Raw genomic sequence first — 25239 nt, forward strand, 5'->3', positions numbered from 1 at the left:
AGGCATTTTTCAAAACCATGCATATTATACACACATTTGGATGATTTCAAAATCCTTTAAGAAAGCAAACGTAAGTAATAGGAAAGCTTTAAAGCCAGTGGAATGAAGTAGTGGAGAGTCGCATTGCTTTTCCATTAAAAATTAAATTAAGGCTAACACTTTTATTTTTGATTGTGTATGTGTGCAAGCAGGCACCCAGAGAGGCCAGAGCGGGTCATTGATTACCCTGCAGCTAGAGTTACAGACAGCTATGAGCTGCCCAATACGGTGTTGAGAACCAAACTGAGCTCCTATAGAAGTACAGTGCTCATAACACAGAGCTATCTTTCCAGCCCCATAATAAAAATGTTTAAAGGCTAGTTTCTCTCTCAAAGGCTAAAATGAAAATATTTCTCTTTACAAGGCATGGCTAAACTTTCCACAGAAGTAGTTAACTTCACTACGTAACACTGTAAGGTTGTGCTTGCTTAACCTACTTAGGGTCCAGTTGATTGCACTTTTAATACATCTTTACAGATGGTTCTTGTGTGGCATGTATTAGGAGGGTAGAGACTGTAATGGCAGGGAGAACCACTATTCTCTGCTTCCTTGAGCCAAGACAAGCCTCCAAGCCACGTGCAGAAGGTCAGGACATAGGCACCACAGCTCCCAAACCTGTCCTGCCTCTTGTCTCTCAAAACCAAAATCCTTCCAAGGATATTTTCATGATGTATATTACAAAAATATTCCACTATATTGGAAAGTCAAAAGAACTGCATAGCTTATAGCCGTGTGGCCATCACTTATTTTCCATAGCTGACGTTTAATGCAGATAGCAACCCATCCAATCACAAGTATTTTTTGCTTCCTTGATTTCTGGCAAAGTAGCTTTTATTTACCACTATTCTGTCTGTGACGGTGCCCAGCATTGTTATCTACATATATTCCATTGCTGGAGCCTTTTCAGTTTAGCTTCGCATCCTGCCTCCTCCTCTTCTCACCCAACCTGATGATCCCCCAGTGTATCTAGACTACATCCTTGCTTTATGCCTAGACACAGCCATTTTCTGAGCATTTGTTAGTGGTTGCCACACGCGCATGCACACACATGCACACACACACACACACACACATTTGAAAACTATGGGGAGTGTCCCCTACATCTCACACCCTATTGCCCCTGCTTATGTGCCCTTCCCCAAGATGCATCCAGATCCCCCACAGTTACTTTCAGCTATGTGGTATTACCATTTTGTAACTGCAGTAATGTGCTGCAAAATGTTTAACAACCTTTCCACCAGGGGAAGAGGAGATGGTGGTTTGTATCATTTGCAGGTTTCCACGACATGAGTTATCGCTTGTGGCTGCTTTCAAGGTGCCTCTTTGAGATCTGGAGACTGAGAGCCAAGAGCCCTGTTCACTGTCCTCATGCCAGCTGGCTTCTGTGAGCTCCAGCACACTCTTGCCCCTTCCGCTGTGTTTGCCACGGTCTGTGATAGTGCTTCCCAGGGTCCCTAAGGAGAGACCGTGCCTTCTTCATCCTGGTGGCTGTGAGTGCAGGTGCATGTGATGAGTGAGTGAGTGGGTGATCTGGAGAGTGAGCTGTGTTCCAAACAGCCCCGTTTGGCTTACCTGGGCTTGTAGTAGTAGCAGAAGCTCCTCCATGCTAACTGTGACCTAAGTGACAAGGTCACCACCTCCTACATGGCATGGCAGGTACTCAGTGTGGTTAGAACCTCTTCACCCTGGCACCCCCTAGGCCCCTGAAGTGCTGTTTGCAGCACTGTCCCAGGCTGAAATCCACCCTTTGGGAGGTAGTGGCTTCCTCATCAGGCTGCTTGGCACAGCTACCTTTCCTCAGGAGTCCTGAGGGACCAGGGTGGGCCCACAAAGAGTAGGAAAGACACTGTACAAGGAAATCGTCAGATTGCTCTAATCTGTGTACTGGCTTCCTCACCTTTGAGGAAAACAGTGTGCGGGGTGGCTTGAAACTGGAAATGTTAGAATAATGCCCAGACATATTAAAAAAAAAAAAAAAACTTCGAAAATGAAAAGGGAATCAAGGAAAAAAGTGATAATTATTAAAATAGAAGCATAAAGTGAGATTTAACTTTGAAATTACTATTCTCTTAGCTCATGAAATAATCCTTTACCGTTTGGAACTTCCAAGTTGGAATGGGAGATTATAGTGTTTTCAGTGGAAATTAGCACACACAAAAGATAGTTCATATATCTTCCTTACCTATATAACCATGACATATTACAACCAAGGCAGAGTCATAGCTGAAAGGTTTACTCTATTATATTTGTATGTGGGAAAAAAAAAAAAAAAAAAAAAAAAAAAAGTCTAGAATGCACGCATTTCTGCTAAGTTCTGGATTGAGACAACTGGTGTGCACTGAGAGCGTAATACTAACTCTAAGGTCATGTGCATGGCAGCTGCCCTGCAGTGGATTCCTTCCACCAAGTCTAATGAGAATCCATGATATTCATGGGCACTTACCTGTTTTGATATTTACTATTTTATGAAGTTGCGGTCGTATGATATGAATTTGAGACTTTGAGTAATTAAGAAATATCTAACTTTATCACCAGGAGAAAATGTTTAAAGAAGAATCTCTACAGTTATGATGGTTGGTCATACCAGAACCTTTGAAGCAGAGACAGGAGGAATGTACTGAGCGTTAGACCAGCCTGGGCTACACTGTGAAGCCAGGCTAAGCTAGAGAATAGTGCCGTGTCTGGGGCAGAGAGGATAAAATGTAGTCTTGCTATCTCTCCTTGGAGCTTATTGGTAAACTTATTTGAGTTTTTGAGTAAATATAGTCTAGTTTTATGAAAAGGCTGAAAAGACTTCATGATATTAAAGAATTTCTAAAGAGAATTTTCCATTAAGAAAAGTTCTATACTCATCATTCATTGGGAGATATGCATATGTGATAGAGTATTTATTACATACTGGGTGATAATTCATTTGATAGGGACATGTAATCAGTAGTGTATCAATTGGGACTATCAGAATCGGCCTCTCAAAGTGGAAGCCGAATCCTGAACACTCTTCGGCTGGTCAGCCCCCAGAGAGCTGAGCAGCAGGGTTCTAAGTCATTTATTTTCCTCCTTTCCCCACTTAGAGCCTTCCTTTCCATGGCTCTGGCTATGCTTTTTACAAGTCCTTTATTGGAGGCTTTTTTTTTTCTTTCTGTGAGCTCATTCTTCTATATTTCTCACTTATTTCATTTTGTTTGACCCTTAGTGTTTCTTACAAAGATGTGCACTTTTAGTTCTAGAATTTTAACCACTCCTTGCTACTTTTCATGTTTGCATTTCTAAATATAGTCGTGCACGTTGGAGCACTCTCACGATTTCCGCCCTGTGTGTCAGTGGATTAGTTTCATGATCTGGCCAGATTGGATGCTCTAAGCGCCAGAGTCGCTTCCCTTGCCCAGCACGTCATCCTCTCTGAGAAGATGGGTCAGTAGTGGGTAGGAAATATTAGAACAAATAGGGACTAGCAGTTAGACTGAAATCAGAACCAAAGGAAAGAATTGACAAAGCACGTAAGGAGCTCATCTGCAGAGACCACTTCTATCCCACTTGGGAGGAGGAGGAGGAGGAGGAGGAGGAGGGAATGATGATGAAGATTTTATCAAATGCCCTTTAGTAGTCTCTGTCATTAGTCACCATTGATCTAAACACAGTGATTTCTCTCTCTTTCTTGATCTCTAGAGCAAACTTTGATGTACCAGAAAATCTAAATCACCAATATTATTAGAATCTCAGAATGATGTTTGAGGAAGGCGTGTTCAGCCTCCTTCTCTAGTGTTCAGCCCAAGGAATTCTTAATGACTGGAATCTCATGGCTCTTGGTTACCATGGATTGCACTGGAGAGTAGTTTTCTTCCGAATGCACTTGAACTCACTCCATTCAGTGGCAGGAAGAATAGCTGGAAATAGCAACCTTGCCCATTAATGTGAGGGAGTAATATCCATTATGTGTTCGCCCTAAGAGAGAAAGAAATAGGCAAAATTGCGAGCTGTTTCAGGACAGAGGGGTGGTGGAATGATACCAGCTCCTGGGCTGGAACCCACCTCCTGAGGATACCCATGAATCTATGATGTGAGTAGACATAAGCATCACCTCTGAAGATTAATCACATAGAATAAGCTTCCTTCTGTTTTTACTTAGAATTAAAAAGAAAACAAGCCCAGCTTTTCTACAGCCACTTCAATATCTCCCATGCTATCATGAGTTTTTCTTCCTGAAGAAATGTTAGGGTGAAGGGCAGTTGCTTGGCTGTTAGCAAACAATGAAAATGATTCCCAATTATCTTCAGAAACAAAAGTGTTTTCTTCAAAACGTTTGTTCTTATTACGGGTTAAGAGAATAAAATTATATTTCGCATATCTCTTATTGTGATCTCAGCAAATCTTAGGAGTTCAAGCTGTTCTTTCAAATTAGGAATGCTTCTGATCTTAGCAGGAGTTGGGGGGAGTGTGTGTGTGTGTGTGTGTGTGTGTGTGTGTGTGTGTATAACACCAAAAAAAGGTTATTAACAAGAAAAGTGTTTTTCTGAGTTTTACATTTTGAGAATTAACAAATAGATTTGTTAAAAGTCATACAATATAATAAGAAACTATTTTAAAAGAATATTTAAAAGAAAATACTTATATTAGCATTTATTAAGTAGATTTTTTTTATTCATTTGGAAAATTCTAGAAGTTGTAAAACACACCTGGACAGATCCATGTATTACTTACAAAAAAATGTTAAACCCATTTATGTTATGTATATGAGTGTTTGCCTTTATTTATGTATGTGCACCACATGTGTGGTGGTACCCACAGAATCTACGAGAGGGCATCAGATGCCTTGAGTCTAGAGTTACAGACGGTTGTGAACCAACATGTGGGTGCTGGGAACCAAACCCAGGCCCACTGCAAACAAGTGCTCTTAAGCACTGAGCCATGTCTCCAACACTCAGCCCATGCATAGACTTTTATCATCATCTGTACCTTTGTCTCTTAACAAATTCATCTCAGCTTTCCACCTCTCCCCTCAGAACCCATGTCTGAATGAGTGCATAGGGCTACAAGAAGTGTTTATGAGCAGTAAACAGCACAAATGTTCTTTCAGAAAGTATGGGGTGAGCAGGAACCTTGGTCTTTTAAGTTTGATAAGGATCTTTGAGAGCTTAGTAGGTTCCCAAAGTCATCTCCCACTTGGAGACAAAGAGTAGAAAACACTCACTGACCATCCTCCATCTCAGAAGAGAATTGAAAGTCAGAAACCAGAGGAGAAAGAGAACCTTTCAGTAGTGGTCTCTGCTCTGTGATCTTCCCACCTGGGCTCCACCCCTCGGAATTCACAGCAGTTCCTCTCAGGATCTCAATTGCCCAAAGTACAGATGTTGGGATTCAATTCAAAGGTAGCCAAGAGGCAAGAAAACCAAAGCAAAACATTTCACAACTGTTAACTGGTAGTGTTGCAAAGTAACTGTGAGCAGATGAAACGTCACTAACTGCTGAATTCTGTTTGAAAATACAGGAGCCACGGCCGCAGCCCGGAAGGAAGTCATCAGGAACAAGATCCGAGCAATAGGCAAAATGGCCAGAGTGTTCTCAGTTCTCAGGTGGGCTCATCTCTCCTCCCTTTCTGTTTGGATTATCATTATACATCTCATGGTAGCTGCCCTAACGCTTTCCTCCAATAGTTTACACGTTTTACCCTGCAAGGTTTGTGCTTCTTGCGTTCTTTCTCTTTTTAAATGGAAATTGTCAACTCATCTGCATTTTACTTATCTTTCCATCTACTAAATCATTTCTATGAAGACTGGGTAGGTAAGTGGATTATGGGCCATTTTATCCCCCGGGTTGCTGCTGGATTTAAAACATTTCATAAGGAGAGTGATTGGGATTCCTTCTGGTTTGTGCTCTGGCTCTGGGGGGGTAAGGGGGGGAAGACAGATTTAGAGGGTGCATTTCCCTAGCTTTCGAGGAAAGGAGCATTAACATAAAGCTGTCTGTGTGAGCCCTAATGAATCACTTATGCCATACAAAAGGCATCTTCTGTACTAGTTATCCATGGGAGTTTGTTTGCTTTTCGGGGCCTCATGAATCATCTTATTGATGTTATTAAGCATATGTTTTGAAAACAAAGAGTTGAGGAAAGACACTTCCTGCACCTTACTTTAATTATCTATTCCTAGATAATGTACAGTAACTATGTTTTTCTTCAGAGACCACTTTTAATTATGGTGTAGTTTTTACTTGAGTGTTGTCCATTGTTGGTCATACATATTTATGAGGATAAATAGAAAAGCTTTAGGAGTTATATGACTGCATATTTTTGACAAATGACTGCTGTGATTCATATCTCTCTCTCTTTCCCTGTTCCCCTCCCATACCTCTTCTTTTCTCTCCAGTTGGCTTCCTCCCTTTTTCTCTCCCCACTCTGTCTTCCTCTCTCTCCCTTTCCCTGCAATTAGAAGCTTGAAATTGACCTCAGACATTTTACTCAATCACTCGCTCCTTTATTTATTGAGGCAGGGTATCTTGCTGTACCTGGAGTTCACCCATTGCAGATAGTGGACCTAGCCAGCTTGGCCCATCTCTGCCTCCTCAGTGCTGAGAACTCCATTCTTACTTGCACAGCAAATGTTCCACCACTGAGCTATCTCTCAGCTTTTAGTTCTTCCTCTTCAGGGGGGCTTTGCAAGTTCATTGTTTCTCTGCATGCTATTGCTGCTACCCTTGGTAAAGTCTCTGAGGAGTTACTAAGTGACTTGGTGCTGAAAGTAGGGCCCCGTGAGAAGGATGACAAGCAGCCCCATCCTTTCACAAGGACACTCCAAGTCAGTAGCAACTCCGAGGCAGCTAGAGGCCTAGTGAAAAGTCACACTGAAGGTGGAAAGGAACGGGATCACTCCTGCAACATAGCGAGCAAAGCCCTGAGCCTTGCCAGTCTTCCTTCTTCCTAGACTCTGGGGAATTGCTTATTTCTGCAGGGAGCGAGCAGCATCGAACTGTCAATCTGAGCATGTACCACAAAGAACAATCAAACAGTGTGAGGGCGACTGTGTTACTAATATGGCATTGAATAAGGGCAATGAAGAATGCTGAGAGATGTCATCTAAGCAGATATGCATAGCCTTGAGAAAGTCATCTGAGCAGATATGCAGAGCCTTCGTGAAGAAATGCAGTAAGAGAGTTCACAGCAAAGAAGATAGCAAGTGCAAAGTTGCTTACATAGAAGCAGGTTGACCAATTCTGAAGCCCTCCAGGAAGTCCTGTGTGGTTAAAGAAATGACCTGTAAGGATAAAGAGTTATCTAAAAATGCTTTGTTGAGTGGGTACCTCAGTTATCAACACTTGCACATGTGTTACCCTTATACTCACCAAACTATGCTCTTTGTCTAACAGAGTCACTGGGAGAAATAAAAATACCAAGGGTTTCCATCTAAAAGTACATAGATTAAAAACAAAGAAAATACAGGAGGAGCTGCAATATAGACATAAAGTTTTTTATTTTATTATTTGAGTTCTCAAACCACATAAACATAGAAGAATCCATGCTGAGGATGAAATACAATCCATCTCACATGTCTGGAAGGTTCCTACAGGACCAAGACTGCTGATGTGTAATATGATGCCCCGGTGGATCACTTCAAAACCTAAGGGTGACCTGTAGCTTAAGATGGCACTGGTCAGTAGAAAACAAAAACAAGGTGAATTTTCTTGCAGTTCCATTTTAAAAGCATCTGTAGGCCTTCTGTAAGATACAGGAGTCGAATCCACACAAAAGTAAGTTTGGTAGGCCATGCTGAGCATTCGGTCTAAAGTGGAATACAAGTTAGGCAATTCCCATAGCTGAATTGGAATGGCAGACATCTAAACCATTGTAAGACCGTGAAACATGTGCTGGGTCTGTGAACAGATGTTAAATGTGGCGTCGAACAGAAGGAACCTTTATATTTCCTAGGTGGCTTGCTCTTAATGAGGCTGTCAGTGGAGGAGTAGGTTGGGTGGGTGGATGAGTAGGGCCACAGCAGTTAGGGCATGTAGTGAAGAAATCATGGCATCATCATTCCAAGTCATAAAGATAAGTCATGTGGTCCTAGAAGCAGTGCCAATGGTAGCTATTTGAGGTGCAAGCTTGATGCTCGATGTTATCCTTATATACATTTAACAATAATCCACTTAGCAAGCTTTCTGGGGCTGAAGTGGTTGTACCTTGTAACAGGCGATGTGTATATACATCTGCACTCGGTAGAAAGGCAAAACTAATATCTTACCCAAAACAACAATGTGGGATAGAATGGTTGAAGTAATGCCAGCAGTGTGGTGGTGAATTGCAGGTATGTGAAAAAGCTAAGCAGTAAAAGGCATTAAGATGAACAATTTGGTAAAACCTGAGGCTGGAAATAAAACCTCAAATTTATATCCTCAAGGTCTTGAATACCGGTGTAACGTGTCTAATCTTTCTGTGTATGGCAACGAAGAGTCCTGGAATGATTTCCATGAAATAGAAGGCATGTTCTAACATGTGCTTTAGATATAGATGCTAATAACAGGATTGGCTACTGAGCTAACTTGTTAGTAGAAGGATGTTTAAGAAGCTATGAAGTGATACAAGCCAAAGGCTGAGCAGGCTCTTGGATGAGTCATGCAAAGGAAGGGACAAATACAAGGATGTGAAGACACTACAGTTTTTAAGTCAGGACCCAGCAGATACTGGATGATGATGATACATACTTCTCAGGTAGAGGAATGGGTGTACACCATACACAACACACAAACATGTACCATGGTAGGGCAATCAGTAAACAGTCTTTTAATAGCCCTTGCTAGCCAGGAACGGTAGAACATACTGTTAGTCCCAGCACTCTGGAAGTAAAGGCCATCCTGGTCTATAAAGCAAATTCCAAGATAGCCTACATAGAGAAACCCTGTCTTTAAAAAACAAAAATAATAAAACATAAAAATAAAATATCCCTTGCAGCAGATGTGGAGGCAAGTTGCCTGAGATCTGCCAATCACAAATAGGATCTACAGCCTGCTTCAAAACAAGCTACATGCAGAGGCAACGAGAATAGAAGCCACTGCTCTGTCAGGTTTAGATGAGATGCCAGCCATGGCCCTAATTTGGCTTTGGGTATAGTGATTTTGTATAGTGTTACTGTGAGCTTGGATTTGGCCCAGATCATGGGTAGTAACACTTTGTAAGCCTAGGCCAGCTCGTGGAGTGAGGGACCAGAGTCATTCGGATAGGAGATTTTTAGCACATTTTTCTAGACTGTGTACTCTCTAATACACTCTGATGGTTGTGCACTGGTGAGATCGGCTAGATTCCATTCTTTTCTACAAGAACCTTTACCTGCACAATAAGTGATAAAGAAGAAAGCATATTTTGAGATGACCTATGCGGTCGATAAGGTGCTGTTGTCCAGGAAAGAATGAATATTTCTCCAAAGACCAAGCGTTTATTGGGATGGCTGTAGTGATCGAACCTTTAGAAATTCCATCCTGAAGCTTCAGTCAGAAGCAAAAGTCAAGCGCAGAGGAGGGTGTGAGCAAGGACATAAACGCTGGCCTTGCTGAAAGAGAGTATGCAGTATCTGAGAAAGACACCAGGAAAACTGATGAGTAGTGCCTTCTAATAGAAACACAGCATGAGCCATGTCCATCCTTTCAGGTGTTCCAGAAACCGCCATAAGAGAAACATAGACGCAAATACCCTTGGTTTTCTAACTCAGCATATGATCAATATAAGATTTAGGAGGTGTTTCCAGCCTAATCTCTTATACTCCACTCTTGAAAATTGTACATTATTTGAAAGCATGCCCTTTGACTTATAGACTCCATGTTTCCAGAATTTGAAAGCCGTTGGTAGCTAGGGCTTAGAGAGAGAGGAAAGGCCCATCAAGGGGCTGAGAAGGACACCTCTGTAAGAACAGGATGAATATGATACAAGGAGACCTTTGAGGTGGTCGCACTCAGTGGGAAGTACTGAAGAAAGCAGTTTTCCTGAGAGCTCCACAGAGGATGGGTGGACTTCAGAGTGGAGAGACTCTTGTGTGAAGCAGGAGTGGGAATCAGGACCACCACAAGAAGGAAGAGATGAGGTGAATGAGGGACTTAAATGAAAGAAGGTGGGCAGGCCATTCTGTCAGAGGACTTTTGCATCGTTTATGAGTTAATCCCTGTCACTATAAATGTGACAGAGTAGAGGAGGGAAACTGAAGCCCAGAATAGTGAAAGGCATCCTGACCTCCAGTGTGTGGCTGGGTGATTCTCCTAGCATCAGCTGATTTCAAGGGGTAGGGGGGTTCCAAAATAAAGAAAGGGGCTCAGTACCTTTAGTACAATAATAGAAAATTTAAATATTAAATATTACTTTGTTCACACACACACAAAAAACCACCACCAACAACAACAATACAATAACAAAACCTGTCATCCTGTCGTTAAAATGCTAGCAACTAGGACTGAAGAGATGGCTCAGTGGTTAAGAATACTAACTGCTCTTCCAGAGGTCCTGAGTTCAAATCCCAGCAACCACATGGTGGCTCACAACCATCTGTAATGGAATTTGATGCCGTCTTCTGGTGGGTGTGTCTGAAGATAGTGACAGTGTACTGTCATAGATAAAGTAAATAAATGTAAAATAAAATAAAAATGCTAGCAACCAAATGATTACTGGTCATCATTGGCACCAATTGTCTCTTCATTTTGTTTTAGCAGCCTTGCTTTTAAAATGGGATTGGATGCCAGCATTTATTTGGTATATAGAAATATCTGCCAGTTGTGAGGTTAAAGCCTGACTTTGAATGTGACTCTGAAGGAGAGCTGCATTCATTTTTGTAGAGGTACTTCTGAGTCTTCCAAATCTGCATCATTAGTATTCAGTGCATTTCATTTTTACACGACCTAGTAGTTTGACATGAGAACTGTGAAAAGGTTGAAATTCCCATGTGAATGTAAACAGTGATTAATTGGCTGACTCAGTCCTCATATTCATGAGTAAACTCTGCAGTTAATGAGCTGGGATTAAAAACTGTAGTTCAGGACTGCCATTTCTCCTTCCCATAAATACGTGCAGAGTGTGGTCTGTATACATGGTATTGACTGTAGTACTAGAGTGGTCAAAGTGGAAAGAAAGCCCTGTCCTCAGGAAGCTGGGCCAATAGAGAAGTGCTCATTATAGATGAAAAATAAGCAATAGAACAGGTAAGTCGAGTCATAGCTTGTGGAAAGTGTTATCTGGAGTAACATTAAAATGGAGGACTCAAAGAGTCACTTGATGGCAGAGAGCAGGAGATTCACAGACAGTCCTGAGAAGAGGATGACCGAGGGCCATCCCCTGAAATAAAGTCTACTACATGAAGAACCCTGCTGGCAAGGGTAGTCTAGAGCTGGGTCAAAAGGGAGGTGTGTACATAGAAGAGCTTTTCTTTTGTGGTTCCCATAGTGCTAAAGCTTTCACCTGCACTCTTGGTGGAGAGGGTATTGGATGATTTTGCCTGAAGGAGCAACAGAATTGGCATTAATGTTAAATGTTTGCCTTTTTGTCTGAAAATACCTACGGGCAGAGAGGGAAGACCTGTGAAAGATGAAGCCGAAAGGCCTTATACAAGGTTGTGGTAGAAGACAGTAGTAGCTCGTGGGTACCAGGATGCTCTGGGAGATGATAAATGTTGTAATGTTGATTGGAGTGAATGTTGTACATTCATCATATCACCGCAGGTACTTACGAGGGTTGGGTGTGTGAACTGTTATGAGAAGCACTGAGATAAAGGGTATATTTGGAGGAAGAGGCATCAAGTGGTCCCAGTGAAGTTGCTGTCCTGTACTATCAAGCAGGTCTGTGCGCGTGCTGCTGATCTCTGGGTACACAAGTCTTTGTCACTGGAGATGCACGGCAACAGCTTTGCCTTGTGGTGTGGGTTATAAAGCTAGAGTCACCTTCAGGGTCTTCAGTGTGCAGAAGAGACCATAACTCCACAATTACATAATGTGATTTTAGCACTGAAGTCATTTGTAGAATATTCTCTCTGTATAAATAGATTTTAAAATGTCGTGTTTTAAATAAAACAAGAGATCCACAGAGCCAATATGAGGTAAATATGGGCTCTTACGTGTCTTTTTTTTTTCCCACAAAAGAAAGCAAACCTTAACTTCCACGCCCCCTCTGTGTCTTCCAGAGAAGAGAGTGAGAGTGTTCTGACGCTGAAGGGCCTGACCCCAACTGGCATGCTCCCCAGCGGAGTGCTCTCTGGTGGCAAACAGACTCTGCAAAGCGGTAAGCAGGCCCGGGGATATGACTTGGAGCACGTGGCCAGCTGTGTCAGTGGAGCATTGAGTGTCTTGGTCATTGAAGCTCGCTCTTTGTTTCTGCTCTTCTTGGCTGGAAGAAGGGTTCAACCTCACACATCAGGTTACATTCAGTCATGTCTACCACGAAGGCGCCCTCATTTCACTGCATACACCCTTCTTCTCACTAGCACACGCATCCCTCTCTTCAGTCCTACCTCCAGTGGCCTGCAGCACTCGGAGCACCCTCCCTCAGTTACATCCTAGTAAGTGGTCTGCTTCTTAACATGATTGAGGAAAGGTATACACATATAGTGCATAATTATAGATTTTATTCAAAAGAATATTAAAAGGGTAATATAATTATCCACTTGAACAGAAATGAGACTTACATTAGCTTTTTCTCTGGTTCATCAGAAATATAGAAAGGAAGGATCACAGCTTTATTTTATTAGGTTTTTTTGATGTTGGTTCTTTTTTATTAATAATAGCTTCTCTTTTAAGTAGGCATTTCACTTTCTAGTCATAACTGGCTGCACAAGCACCATCCGGCATCATTTCTGTGATGGTGAGAATTTCTCATGTCCGCAAAGGCTGCCGGTAACACTAAACCATTGAATGTTTGACAGATAATCAATGCTCATGAAAAGATCTTTTAAATTATCCCTAACTTTCAATAAATTTAACTTAAAGACTCACACGTAGCTAGTGTCATCTATGTTAGACAACATAATCAGATATACTGTTTCTTTAGTTGTATTAACTTTTTTATCCATTTTAGTTAATATCACTAATTAAAATATGGCATTCAATATGGAAATTTTTGCTGTTATGTTAGACTTCAACAGAAAAAAATATTTCCAGCAAAAAAAATCCTATAGTATTTTAGTACAATCTCAGCCTCTTGCTTATTTCTCTCCCTGGATCTGTCTCATATTTTCTTTACTATCCCTACTCTCCCATCCCAAAAAGACTCAGGTGTTTTTACCGTAACTCTATTAAGACATTTCTTCCACACAACAGGTAATGGTCAACCTGTGAGCATGACATTGTCAGCTCGTCACACTTTAGTGACAACAATCATAGCCTTTATTTTCAGATGACTTTCCTCTAAAACCACTGTCTATGAGTTGCCCCCCAAAATTCAAAAACAGTTCAGCAAAAGAAAGAAAATCTGGAATAAGGGAGGTAAATCTGCAGTTAGAAATTAATCACTTCATAAAAACAAAAACAAACCAAAAAAATAGATAAAAACTTTTCCATCAAAATGAATATCCTGGGAAATTAGCACAGAGATCATTTATATGAGCCGAATACAACTCTGCCCCACTGATGGAAAGCTACAGTGTCTAATAATCGCAGCATACAACAGAGGCACACACACCTTCAGTGCCTGACCGCAGACTTCCCAAGCTTAGGACACACTAAGCTGTGTGTATTTCTGCCCAGGAGTGCTGGTGTGGTTCCAGAGTTTCAGCTTTGCTTCTAAAGCTAAGGTCTTTAAATGCTTACAGTAGACACGGTCACCTTCAGACGGTCACCTGTGTTTGTAGTTTCACTTAGTCGAGTTCCTTTTAAGTCCATCTGTTTGTGTTATTCATGTGGAATTCACACACACACACACACACACACACACATTGGGTTGAGACTTCATTTGTCCTGAGAATTTGACAACTTGGTATATATTTAAAAACGCTGAGTTGTCTGTTTTCAGGGCTCATAATCTAATCCCCTTCTATTGGCATGAAAGGAGAAGCTGCTCGGAGCTTTGCCATTCAGCTCTTCTCCGTGGTTATGAGGAACCCAGAATGGATTCTTAACTGGCATGCATAGGCAGCCCTTGTTGTAGTTGTAAATCTTAAATTATGAGAGAATGCACATTGAAGCCCTGGGGTAAGATATTGATGATAAACATTTTGAACTTGGGTATAAGTTTAATATTCTGGCATTTAATTAAGGGAACATCTCCTATCTGTAATAACACAGAGAAACCCATAAGCTGTACAGGGAGATGGTAAAGTCTAAGTAGACAGTGGGCTTACTCGACCTCCGAAATTGCCAGTGCAGCACATCCTAAGATGCCTCACTGAGGGACTTCAACCTTGAGACACCCTGTTCCTGAAGGGGCTGATAGAATGATTACAATTCCTGCCATGCCCCCACGTGCAAGACATGCAAGACTTCAGGAACTTTGTTTCTGAAACTAGAATTGCAACAAGGGAAAAAACAAAAAACTTGAACTCAGCTTGCCTGATAAAAGATATCCAGGCCTTATCATTCCCTCCACGGTTCCCTTCTGCTCCCTAGCCGCCTCCTCCTCCTCTTCCTCCTCCTCTTCCTCCTCCTCTTCCTCCTCCTCCTCGAGAAATTGTTTCTCCCCCTAGACAGCCTGATTCATCTCCCTCTAAGTCCATCCCTCAGCCCCCCAAACCCCCACCCATTGCATTTCTATCTCTGGAAACCCCGCCTTTCACTATTCAGTAACAAAGTACAGCACCAGCATCAACAACCCAGCTCAAAGCTCGTCCATCCCATCTCTCTGGCATTTCAACTACGAATCACCAAGCCAAGCATGGATTCTAAAATGCCATAAGAATCAGAACACAATGTAGATTTCCATAGCCCAGTCGTCAATTCAACCCACACAGCAGAAAGCTTCTCTGCGTGTTTCCCTCACTGAATAGTGAGCCAGGACTTCAAGCTATCCATTCATCCCTTTAGGTGTATGCAGGCTGTCTCACTTATGTGGTGTGTGTGTGTGTGTGTGTGTGTGTGCGCGCGCGTGTTTTCCTTTCTCTCTAGTCTTTCTGTCTAGTTGTCTATGCCAAAAGCCAGCACTTAGACAAACATTAGTTACCCCCTACACCCTCAGTTCCTTTGATCGTCACTGACTTGTTCTTTAGAGTTAAGAAATCCTCGACTCATTTTCTCATTCATTTTGCACCCCCTTTCTTCTCTTCAGCTACTGTTGAGGCTATTGAGGCTGATGAAGGTAAATTGGCCAGTCCCCTTTCTGTTGTGCCTGCAACAGACAAGGGCTCTGCTGGGTGTATTCATTTTTTTTATTTTTTTATTTTTTATTTTATTTGCTGTAGCTTGTACAGAGTGTGTGGGTGTTGGGCTAACAGTTGTGGCTCAGTATTAACCAAATTGTTCTTGCTTTAAAGGGGAAAATGTCCTTCTATGGTTTGTTTGTTTGTTTTTTTTCCCTTAAAGCTATGTTTGACTTTGTTATCCAATGAACCTAGTCTAATCACAGACAACTAAAGGATTGTAATTTATATACATCAATTTCTATATATCATGAGTGATGTGGGGTGGGGGTTTTGGCAGCTGCTTTGACAACTGACATGTAAAACAATGTGCTTTGAGCTGAATCACCCCTCCCTCAGATCCAGTAGGACAGAGACGAAAGAATAAAATTAAGTTGATTCTAGACTTCTCAAGCTTGCAACAACAGACTTACGTGCCTGGTAATGCTTGGTTACGGTTCAACATTACTTATGTCTCTAAAAATATTCCAATGTGAGACAGATGTGTAGGGGTAAACTTTTATCCTTATCAATTTTAACCAATTGATATTCGGAAGAAAGTTAGTATTCAAAAAAATATATATTATTAGGAGCAACAAGAGTATCTGTGGCTGTGGAAGTAGCCAATCACAATCAAGCAGACATTTAATTAATCATTCCACCTGTCTGCGCTATGCTAGGTCTCTTGCTAGGAGCTTCAAGGGATATCAAGAATTCTTCATCGCCAAGTGCCTACTAGCACCTCGAAAGAGCAGTACTGCTGACCCATTAGTAGCTAATTTTTAATTGATTGTTGTTTTACTACTCGGTTACCTGAGAGCTACACATGAAAATAGTTTTAATATTATTCATATCACACCCTCTGGAATTTTTTTTTCGAAAGAATAACTTGAAGTTCCCCTTTAAAACAAAATTCTTCAGTTGTATTTTGTTCTTGCAAAATAACTTTACTTTTTTTGTTGTTTTTTTTTTTTTACAAAATTGTGTGCATATACGGCCCTTCCTTTGGTATGATGTAAAAAGTGTCACTTTAGCTTTCCAATTTGCTCATGATTTGGATATGGTAGGGGAAATGACAGTGATGTAAGAGAAAAATACAACTGTTTCCTAAATAGCAGTGAGCAAGCTGCTATTTATGTGGGAATTCTCTATTCCTCTTGGCAACATCTAATCCGCAGTGTGCATACCTGTTGAGAGTTTGGCTGTTTTCTGTGACCCTGTGGCTCTGTGTTGTGCTAAGTATACTCCCAATGTAAATTGCTAACGCCATTGTCTGACCAGCAACTAGAGCAGAGTGCTTCCTTCCTTACAGGGGTAGACAGATGTGATCAGAAATGGAGCCCCAGCCCCAACTAGCCTCTGTTCTACAAGATTTTGCATTCCTGTGCTCTGACCTCATTGGCTTCAAAACCTAGAGCTTCCACTTTTTTTTTCCTTTAAATGAATCAAAGTTTCATAATTTACCATGACAGACGTTTGATTATGAGATGATATTATTTAGAAAAAGAGGAAGGTGTCTGTTAATTCTTGCCCCATAAAATAATTGAGTTAATTCTCTGGGTGGGTGCTCATTAGACAGCTATCGTACGTTTTTCCAGCTTATTATCGAATTACAGAATTATGAAGCTTTGCTTTGGGCCTTGGTCTTTCCCCATCTCCCTGTGTTCTTCCTCTCACACTTGACTAATCACCATTATGCTAACCTTAAAATGCAGAGGGGGAACAATCTGTTTTTCTTTATAATGAGTTTTAAGTAACTGTGTGAATCTTCTAGAGATATCATCCGACTCATGAAGGGCTGCACATTTGTGTATGAGTGGCTGACAACGTGTCGGCTTTAAACTGCTTTACTCTCCACCACCACCGCAAAAAGTGGCAAGGAGACACGTAACTTGAAATTGTCCTTAATAAGTTGTGGAGAGGCAGCCCAACTCAACACTGGTGATTGGCCTCCTGTAGGTGCACCTGGCTCGCACTTCACAGGGAATACAAGCAAACTGATGCCATTGGTTCCCCTTCTGCGTGGTTTATTTTCAGCTCACTGTTGGTGCTCCCACTGAGGAAGGTTTTTTTTTTCTTTCCACAAATACTTCTCATTATCTCTAGAGGAAAACAAAAGAGAAGTCAAGGTTTTAGTTAAAAGTAACAAAACCAATTGGTTCTTCTTCAGCCACCACCTAATGTGGCTCTACTGAGAGTGAGTTTTCCTTGGTGTAGGCACTAATGGGTACCAGATGAACATCAGTTTGACCTGTTCATTGCTAAAGGGCAGAAAGCGCTTCTCTACATAGTCTTAATTTTCGAATTTCTCTTACCTCCTCGCCCACTATACATCTTCCTGTTAAGTGGGAAAACAGCTTATAATCCTCCCCCCACAACAAACATACAATGTTGAGATCTTATCAGCCTGGGGGATGGCAAAGAAATGTCCCTGTCAATTCCTGTTCTAGTTCCTTAGACCTTCTGTTCTAAGACATGGTGAGAGTTAGGAGTAGAGAGGCCTTCCTCTGAATTTGCCATTACTAGCATAGTGGTAGAGTAAGAGTGGGGTGAAGTGTAGTCTATTTAGGTCAGGGTTAATGGGCCATCAAGCCAGTGATGTGGCCAGTATTGCTGGATGCAGAAGCCTGCCTCAGGAACAGTTTTTTCCTTTACTTACCCACTGTGGATTTCTGTGATCTAAACTTTGATGAAGACAAGAGAAATGCTTACATCTTAAACTCTTCAAGAGGACATTTTGGTTGGCAAGAGACATTGGCTGTTTCCAAACCCTTGGTTCCCTCCGGTATGGTAAGGAATCTGTTGTGTTGTCTTCAGGTCCTGTCACGTTGTTCTCCACTAAAGGATTCCCACCCACTCTGAAGTCTCTAACCTCACTTGATGCAGCCGCGGTGCCCTATGGTACGCTCCACCTAACGCTTACTCTCTTTTCTTAATGATTTTCTATTTAGCCATCAAAGGATTTTCACCACAACATAAGATCACTAGCTTCGAGGAGGCCAAGGGCTTAGACCGAATTAACGAGAGGATGCCACCTCGCAGAGACGCCATGCCCTCTGACGCCAACCTTAACTCCATCAACAAGGCTCTCGCCTCAGAGACTAACGGCACGGACAGCAATGGCAGTAATAGCAGCAATATCCAGTGACCACTTCCTGTTCACTTTTTTTTTTTGAGCTGCAGGGCATGATGGGATTGCTGAATCTCAGCAGTTGGATGTTCTTGCCTCTGAAGGTAGCTTGTTTGCTCTGGGGGCCAGGAATTGGATTCAGTTTACACTATCATGAAAAATAAAAATAAAAAAAGAGGGAGAGAGATAATAAACTATATTTTGGTGAGGGTGGTGATTAAACACCTCTTTTGGGTATGCCTTTAAAAAATGCTTCTAGGAAAAAAAAAGTTTTAAAAAGAAAGCTAATGCTAGTCTATACTGCAATGTTAGGGGAATGAACGTGTTTTCCTACTGCACTGGGGACTTTTAGATAGGTTAATGAAAGGCCTTTTATTCTGTTACTGGACACGAAAACTTTGTCTAATTTCTTATACTCTATTGTACGTTTACAGTCGCAGCACTAAAATGGAAGACATCAAACATTTTTAACAGAAAAAAAAGATGTAAAAACTAACTAAGGACTATTTATTGATAATGTTTTGCTACTCCTGTCAGACAATGGCTATAAACTGAATTAGGCAGTCTTAAAAAAAAAAAAAAAAAAAAAAAAAAAAAAAAAAAAAACNAAAAAAAAAATTAAAAAAAATCCGACAGTTTAATTTTGTATAGATCATGCTTTACCTCAGGTTCCTTTAGTTTGCTTGAATGCCCTTCTTTCCATAGAACATTATTAATTTGGCAGTGAATACATTTTCTTTAAGTTTTAAAAAACTGGAATAATTATACCCATCTTTTTTGCTGTTTATATTTAGGGGTTTTGTTGATAAATCAAGTCTTGGTTGTGGCTTGCTGAATTCAATATTTATGAGTGGTGCATTTTTAAGTATAGTGAACACGACACCATAGTGCAGTGATGAAGCCTCTATATTCTGTAAAAAACAAAAACAAACAAAAAAATTCTGCCTATGCATGTTTTTTAAGGAAAAAAAAAATGGCTGTATCGGCCTGTATGGACTGTAATGCGCTTCGTGGCCTGACATTTACTGGAAATGTATGTATACTGGCGTGTGCTTTATATTCTCGAAAATGCTTAATGCCTTTGAAATTTTGTAATCAAAACAAAAGCTTTGAAAAAATCTAAAGGGGAGAGTATTCTTAAAAGTTTTTAACATAAGCTTGTCAGTGCACACATAGATGGTTGGCATGTTTAGCAAACTTTGTGAAATTTAAATAAGTTTGTAGTTACATGTGAAACTCTAAATGCATGGTAACCGTTAAAGTCATACCAGTTTAGTTATGTCATTCTGTTCTGTCATGTGCCACAAAATACGTACTTTTTTCACTTTTTTTTTCCCTTTGTATATTAGTTACGGGTTACAACTGGTTCATTCTGAAAACAACAACCAACCACAAAAGTCCATTCATATTTTTTAACAATTGTATAAGTGCCCAGGTCATTCACTACAGCCTAAAGCCTTGCCTTTGTAATTTGACTTCTGAAATGTTGGCGATCAAAGCATGCACCTGTACCAATGACAAAGAAAAAGCATTTTATATTACTACTCAATAAAATGTGCATGAACTTAAAGAATGCGCATCCTTTCACTGAGTCTGCTGAAGGGAATGTTGTGCACAGCCACCATGGTGTCCTCTGGGTGCTGGCCCTCCACCACCCTGCACACTTAGGGTAGGCTGCTTCCCAAGGGCCTCATGATCCAAGGAGTGGTACCCACTTCTGCTGTAAAAGTCTTGGTGGGTTTGTGTCTCAACCAATCAGGCAAGAGAAGTCTACTTACAGAGCAAATGCCATCTTCTGGCCCCCTTACATGAAGGACTGATTTAAAAAACCAGACCATTCCTTTACTTTGAAAACAATAGTCTTCAATTGGTTGTCAGGTTGTTTTGGTTGTATGGGACACCTCCCAGCTCCTGCAAAAAGCCCTCGTCTCCTAAGCCGGTTTCCCACCCAGAGGGGCTGTGTTTATACTGATAAGAAGTTTGTATCCACTTGCTTTTTAGTTGTTATCCCGCGGAGATTTAGAAGGCACCACATTTCAGTTTGTTTCTAACATTGTTCATTTTTCACTGCACTTTGTTTATGTAATAAATTATGCCTATTATATTAAGTAATGAGAGTGTGGCGATCAGTAATAAAGTGTACAAAAACAAAGATATATTCGCTGACAAAAACCTCCCCGTGGTTATTTGAAAGAGTCAAAACGTTTCTCCTGTGGGTATTTCCCCACAAACGTGACATCCAAGGAAAACAGATGCAACTTTGCTAGAATGCTGTGAAAGAAATGGTCAACCTCCTATCAATGTGTGTGTTTTCTTTCTTCTAACTACAGAGAAAATATCCCCAAAAATATTAATAATGATCAGGTTTTTTTTTTTTGGATTCCTTTCTTTTGCAAATTGTGCTAAGGAAACTATGGCATAGAAATAAACATTTGACATTGAAATAAGCAGTCGATGTGAGTATTGCTTGTCTTTTTGCTCAGTGTTAGGAAAGAGACACTATTTTTTCACATGATTTGATCTGTCCAAGAAGTCAATATGGAGTTGAAGGTCTTTCTGCAGGATTGACAACACTTGCAAATCTTTGTTATTAGTCCTGTCTCTTTAAGATGTGGACCAACTATTGGATTCATGAGTTCCCTTGCTGGGTACCTGGATACAAGCAGACGTGCATAATGTCTGGGCATTCACACACAGCCACACTCTCATCCCCAGATGATTTTGTCTGTGCCAGGGTGACTCGCTATTTGCAGGGCACTCTAATTTGCTAAATTTCTTGGTAGTGTTTGGAGAACTAGATCTCGTAGTCTTCTTCAGCAAGCTTCCTTGTCTGAAATATATTCATCCTACATGTACTTTCAAAAATTTAAGAAGGCAGCTTGAGAGGCTCACCTGTGATGAGAATCAAGTGTGGTATCTCAGCCCGTCACGTAGGATCACTGTGAATACCAGAATATCTCATCTATCTCTCCAGATGATGCTCCTGTGGTGCTGTGAATGCCCTCTGAACCATTTGTGTCCTAAAATATTTGTTTTCTGTACCCTTGCTGTACCCATATGAGATCATTTTTATTATGCATCCATTTTCCTTACATCGGGGCTTAAGATGAAGTCAGCTACAGGGATGGGATAATCTCTCTCATCTTTTTTTAAACTTGAATACTTCATGTCAGCCACTCACTGGGCCCCTTGGATTAGACAAACCCAAGATCTACAAACCTGAGGATTCTTTCTCTACCCGAGGAATGTGGCCGTCGACTTTGTTCATTTCCTAAGCAGATGTTTCTGCTCTGCTCTGACCATCCCTTTCCCTGTTGTACATTATTTTTCCATCACGTGCACACACACAGAGCCACTGTGTCAGGCAGTCCTCATGGCATATATAAGTTTTTAGTATGATATTAAATGTCAGCATGCTGTGGGACTGTGAGTCAGTGCCATGCTTTTCACAGTGCTTCATTGGCTCTCTCTCTCTCTCTCTCTCTCTCTCTCTCTCTCTCTCTCTCTCTCTCTCTCTCTCTCTCTCTCTGGGTTTTTCTTTTAAATCATGTATACCAGGAACAGCCCTAACTAGGCCCGTGATGGTATGTTTACTTTCATTTTTTAATTCATACATAGTAACAAGATACACAAAGAGTAAAATGTACCTATCTCTGATGACCATATTGTCAAGAGGCAACTGAGATACTGGAATCTGTGTTAATGATGGAGATTCAGAAGGAGGGTCTGCTTTAAGGGAAGACTGGAGAAACTTAACAGGTAAACAACAGAGGTCCTGTGAGCGATGATATTCCAAAAGACAGGGCTGACTTTAGAAAAGCCTCTAGTTATCATAACGTTCAAGTGACTAGGAAACGAGCCTGCATTCCATGAGTATGGCTTCACTCAAAGGGGGAGAGACACTGCAAGGTTGACACTGTAATGCCTTAAGGAAAATGGCATGAAAGGATGGAAAGTAACCTGCTCCATGTCTAAATGTCCCCGAAGCAGTACAGGATGGACTATCACTTTAACAACAAGATTTAGGGTATCCTGTCAATTTTTCAATCTAAGTCATTGCTTTAAGACTGTGTGTTTGCAGACACTCTGTCTTGGGGCTGAGCTCTGCAACAGACTTAAACACAGTCCTCTGTGCATTTAATATTTTATAGACAGACAAACGATAGCAGCTGGAAAAAGACAGCAACAGCCTAGGTTAGATAGGGAGACTTGCAGGATAACCTGGGCTATGTGGAGTAGTATTTGGGATCGCCTGCATTATGGGGAGAGAGAACTGGGTCAGCCTGAGCTACAGGAAGAAAGGCAGTGGACAGCCTGGGCTACCCCTCCCACATTTTCCTCTGTGTATCCCAGACCATCTTACTTTTTCTGGGTAAACTTAGCTGGAAAGAGTTTCCTGTAGATTAGCAAAGTGGTGATGGTGGGATTGAGTTTATAACCTGAGATCTCAAAAAAGGTTGACTTCCAATCCGAAAGCATTCTTTTTAGGTTACACAGAATGAGCATCCCTTGTCCAGAATTCTTAGAACCAGAAATGTTACCAATTTGGGGATTTTTGACATTTAAAATAAGGTTGCTTAGACTTCACGTTGAAATCCCCTATCAGAAATACCCCAAAATCCAAGATGTTTAGAGTTACCTCACAAAGTCTAAGGATTCAGACTTCTGACTTAGAGGTGTTCAACCTATGTTTTCAAACAAAATTTCTAATACCAAATGCTAAGGATGGCTAGGTTTGTTCTCAGCAACTCCACAGTGGTTGTAAGAATTAGTCTTGCCTCTTCAAGGTGACATACACGGTTACTCACCTTGTGATTCTTGGCAATCCACTGACTTTCCAGTCTCATGTCTACTTGACTTTAGCCATGTTTGACTGGACCCAGTGCTTGGGTAGCCATAGGCTGCTTAGGTCTCTTATTCACTCATGCATTCTCTGAAAATACCAGATTCATCTTTAGACTGGGATGAAACACAGTCCTTCCTGGGAAGAGAGAAGTGTCCTATACGTCCTGTGTTTCAACATTTACTCCACTCACACATAACACAATTGGGAGAATAGCTGCTTCTCTTTGAAGTTTTGGAGAGAAACATGAGAGACTTGGTGTCTTTTGGAGGAAGAAAAAGGCAAGCAGGAATGCAGATTTTTCTCCACATGCACTCACGATGTGGGACTCTGACTCCACGCAGCAAATGTTCAAAGAAGAATGGATTGGAGCTTTGCCATTGAATGATCCAAGTCCTTGTACAAATTCCCTAGAGCCTGAAGTTAAGGTATAATTTTCTTTTATTCTACCGGTCTCATCATGACTACTGCGTTCACCATTACAACTTGTCTTATCAGAGTTTGTTTTTGTTTTTAATGCTTTTTAGGGGGTCAGTAAGATAGCTCAGTAAGTAAACGCACTTGCAATCAAGCCTGACAGTCTCCATCCTCAACCCCCAGAACTCACATAGTGGGAGAAAACTGACTCCAGCAAATTTTCCTCTGACCTTCACATGCATGAAATGGCCTGTGCATGTGTGCAGACACACACATATAAGCTAATGTTAAAATAATACTTATTGAATGTATATTGAGGACAGCCTACCTTAAAGAATCATAGAATGACATTGAAGTTTTAGCATGAGAGAACTAATCCTTTGGGTTCCAGGAAGCATTTCCTTTGAAAAGTCTTTTGCTAAAAGATAACACATTGGGAAAGGAAACCACAAGCCCTTTGTCAGCTGCAAACACCCTAGTGAGAAATAGTTAATCACAGTTCTGACAGGTCCTTTGGAAGGCTGATAAATACAGGTCTGTTTATAGAGAAGAGACTGTTGGGGCATCAGAGAGTGGGATGGGTGCTGGAGCTCAGGGAGAGGGCTGATGGGGTATACTGATTCTACAGCTCTCTGTGCTAGGTGGAAACTCAGTAGAACAACGAAATTCAATACCCAGGCTGCTCTGTCACCATGTTTGAATGGAAGTATGAGTCAGCCTCTGTGCATACGTGCTGTCTTGTAGGAAACGAACCACACTGGTATAGATATGAGTCTGCCCTACTCTCCTACTTGCCACAGGGCTGTGAGACCTTTTCTGAGCTTCATAAAATCCTATTCCAGTCTTGGCCAAATGACTGATGAATTTTTAAGCTCTCTGCCTGAATTAAAAGAAACGCTGTAAATGAAGGAGTTGGCAGGGTATAAAACAAGAAATGCTCATTGTATTCAGCAGCCTGCCGAGTTACACGAAGGCTTACTTATTCTGTGACTGAAACTCGTGTGTGTGTGAGATGGTATCGCCCGTGAGTGTTTGTGTGATCAGAAAAACTTAGTGAGAGGAATGGTACTCATCTCCAGCCTTCCTACAAGGATTAGTTGGGGAGGGAGGGCAAGCTGGGAAGCAGTGCATCTAGTCTGAGAGAAGATGTAAGAGCAAAGAAGCAAGTCAACCACTGTGGAACCACTTGGCTTAAAGCACAGGAGGAATGATTGTGAAAGATGCAACCGGATACAGCTTGATGAGTAGTTTGCATCTGCAAGCCTTCCGTGCATAAAATCACATACCTGGTAGACTACATGTAAACCACAGAGGCACTGCTGTTATTAGGACCGTGTAGTTTCAGGATTAACTTGGTGGATGGACAGTATCATCAAGGACGCAGGCTGTCCCCATCCTTCTCAGGATGTTGGCATCTGTCCTCAGCTGCAGAGAACTGTCCATAAGCACCTGGCATTGCTACCTCACACAACACTGTCTGGCTAGTGGAAAATAACAGCAAAAATAACCTATAAATACAGCAAAGCCCA

At 41.3% G+C, this 25239-nt stretch overlaps 1 protein-coding gene across 2 annotated transcripts in view; it reads left to right on the forward strand.

Annotated features, from left to right (window-relative positions):
* The window catches only part of Ppp3ca (protein phosphatase 3 catalytic subunit alpha), a 266778-nt gene extending 245881 nt beyond the window's left edge, over positions 1-20897 (forward strand). Inside the window, exons 11-14 of one of the 2 annotated variants that reach the window (XM_029475530.1) lie at positions 5525-5609; positions 12180-12277; positions 15251-15280; positions 18272-20897. In XM_029475530.1, coding sequence (XP_029331390.1) covers positions 5525-5609; positions 12180-12277; positions 15251-15280; positions 18272-18468 — 410 coding nt within the window. In that variant the 3' untranslated portion in view covers positions 18469-20897. The remainder of the gene's footprint in view (positions 1-5524; positions 5610-12179; positions 12278-15250; positions 15281-18271) is intronic. The other variant, XM_021157311.2, reaches the window with a different exon arrangement.
* Positions 20898-25239: the final 4342 nt, after the last annotated feature.

This window comes from Mus caroli, chromosome 3 (assembly GCF_900094665.2).
Source record: "Mus caroli chromosome 3, CAROLI_EIJ_v1.1, whole genome shotgun sequence".
Classification (NCBI taxonomy): domain Eukaryota; kingdom Metazoa; phylum Chordata; class Mammalia; order Rodentia; family Muridae; genus Mus; species Mus caroli.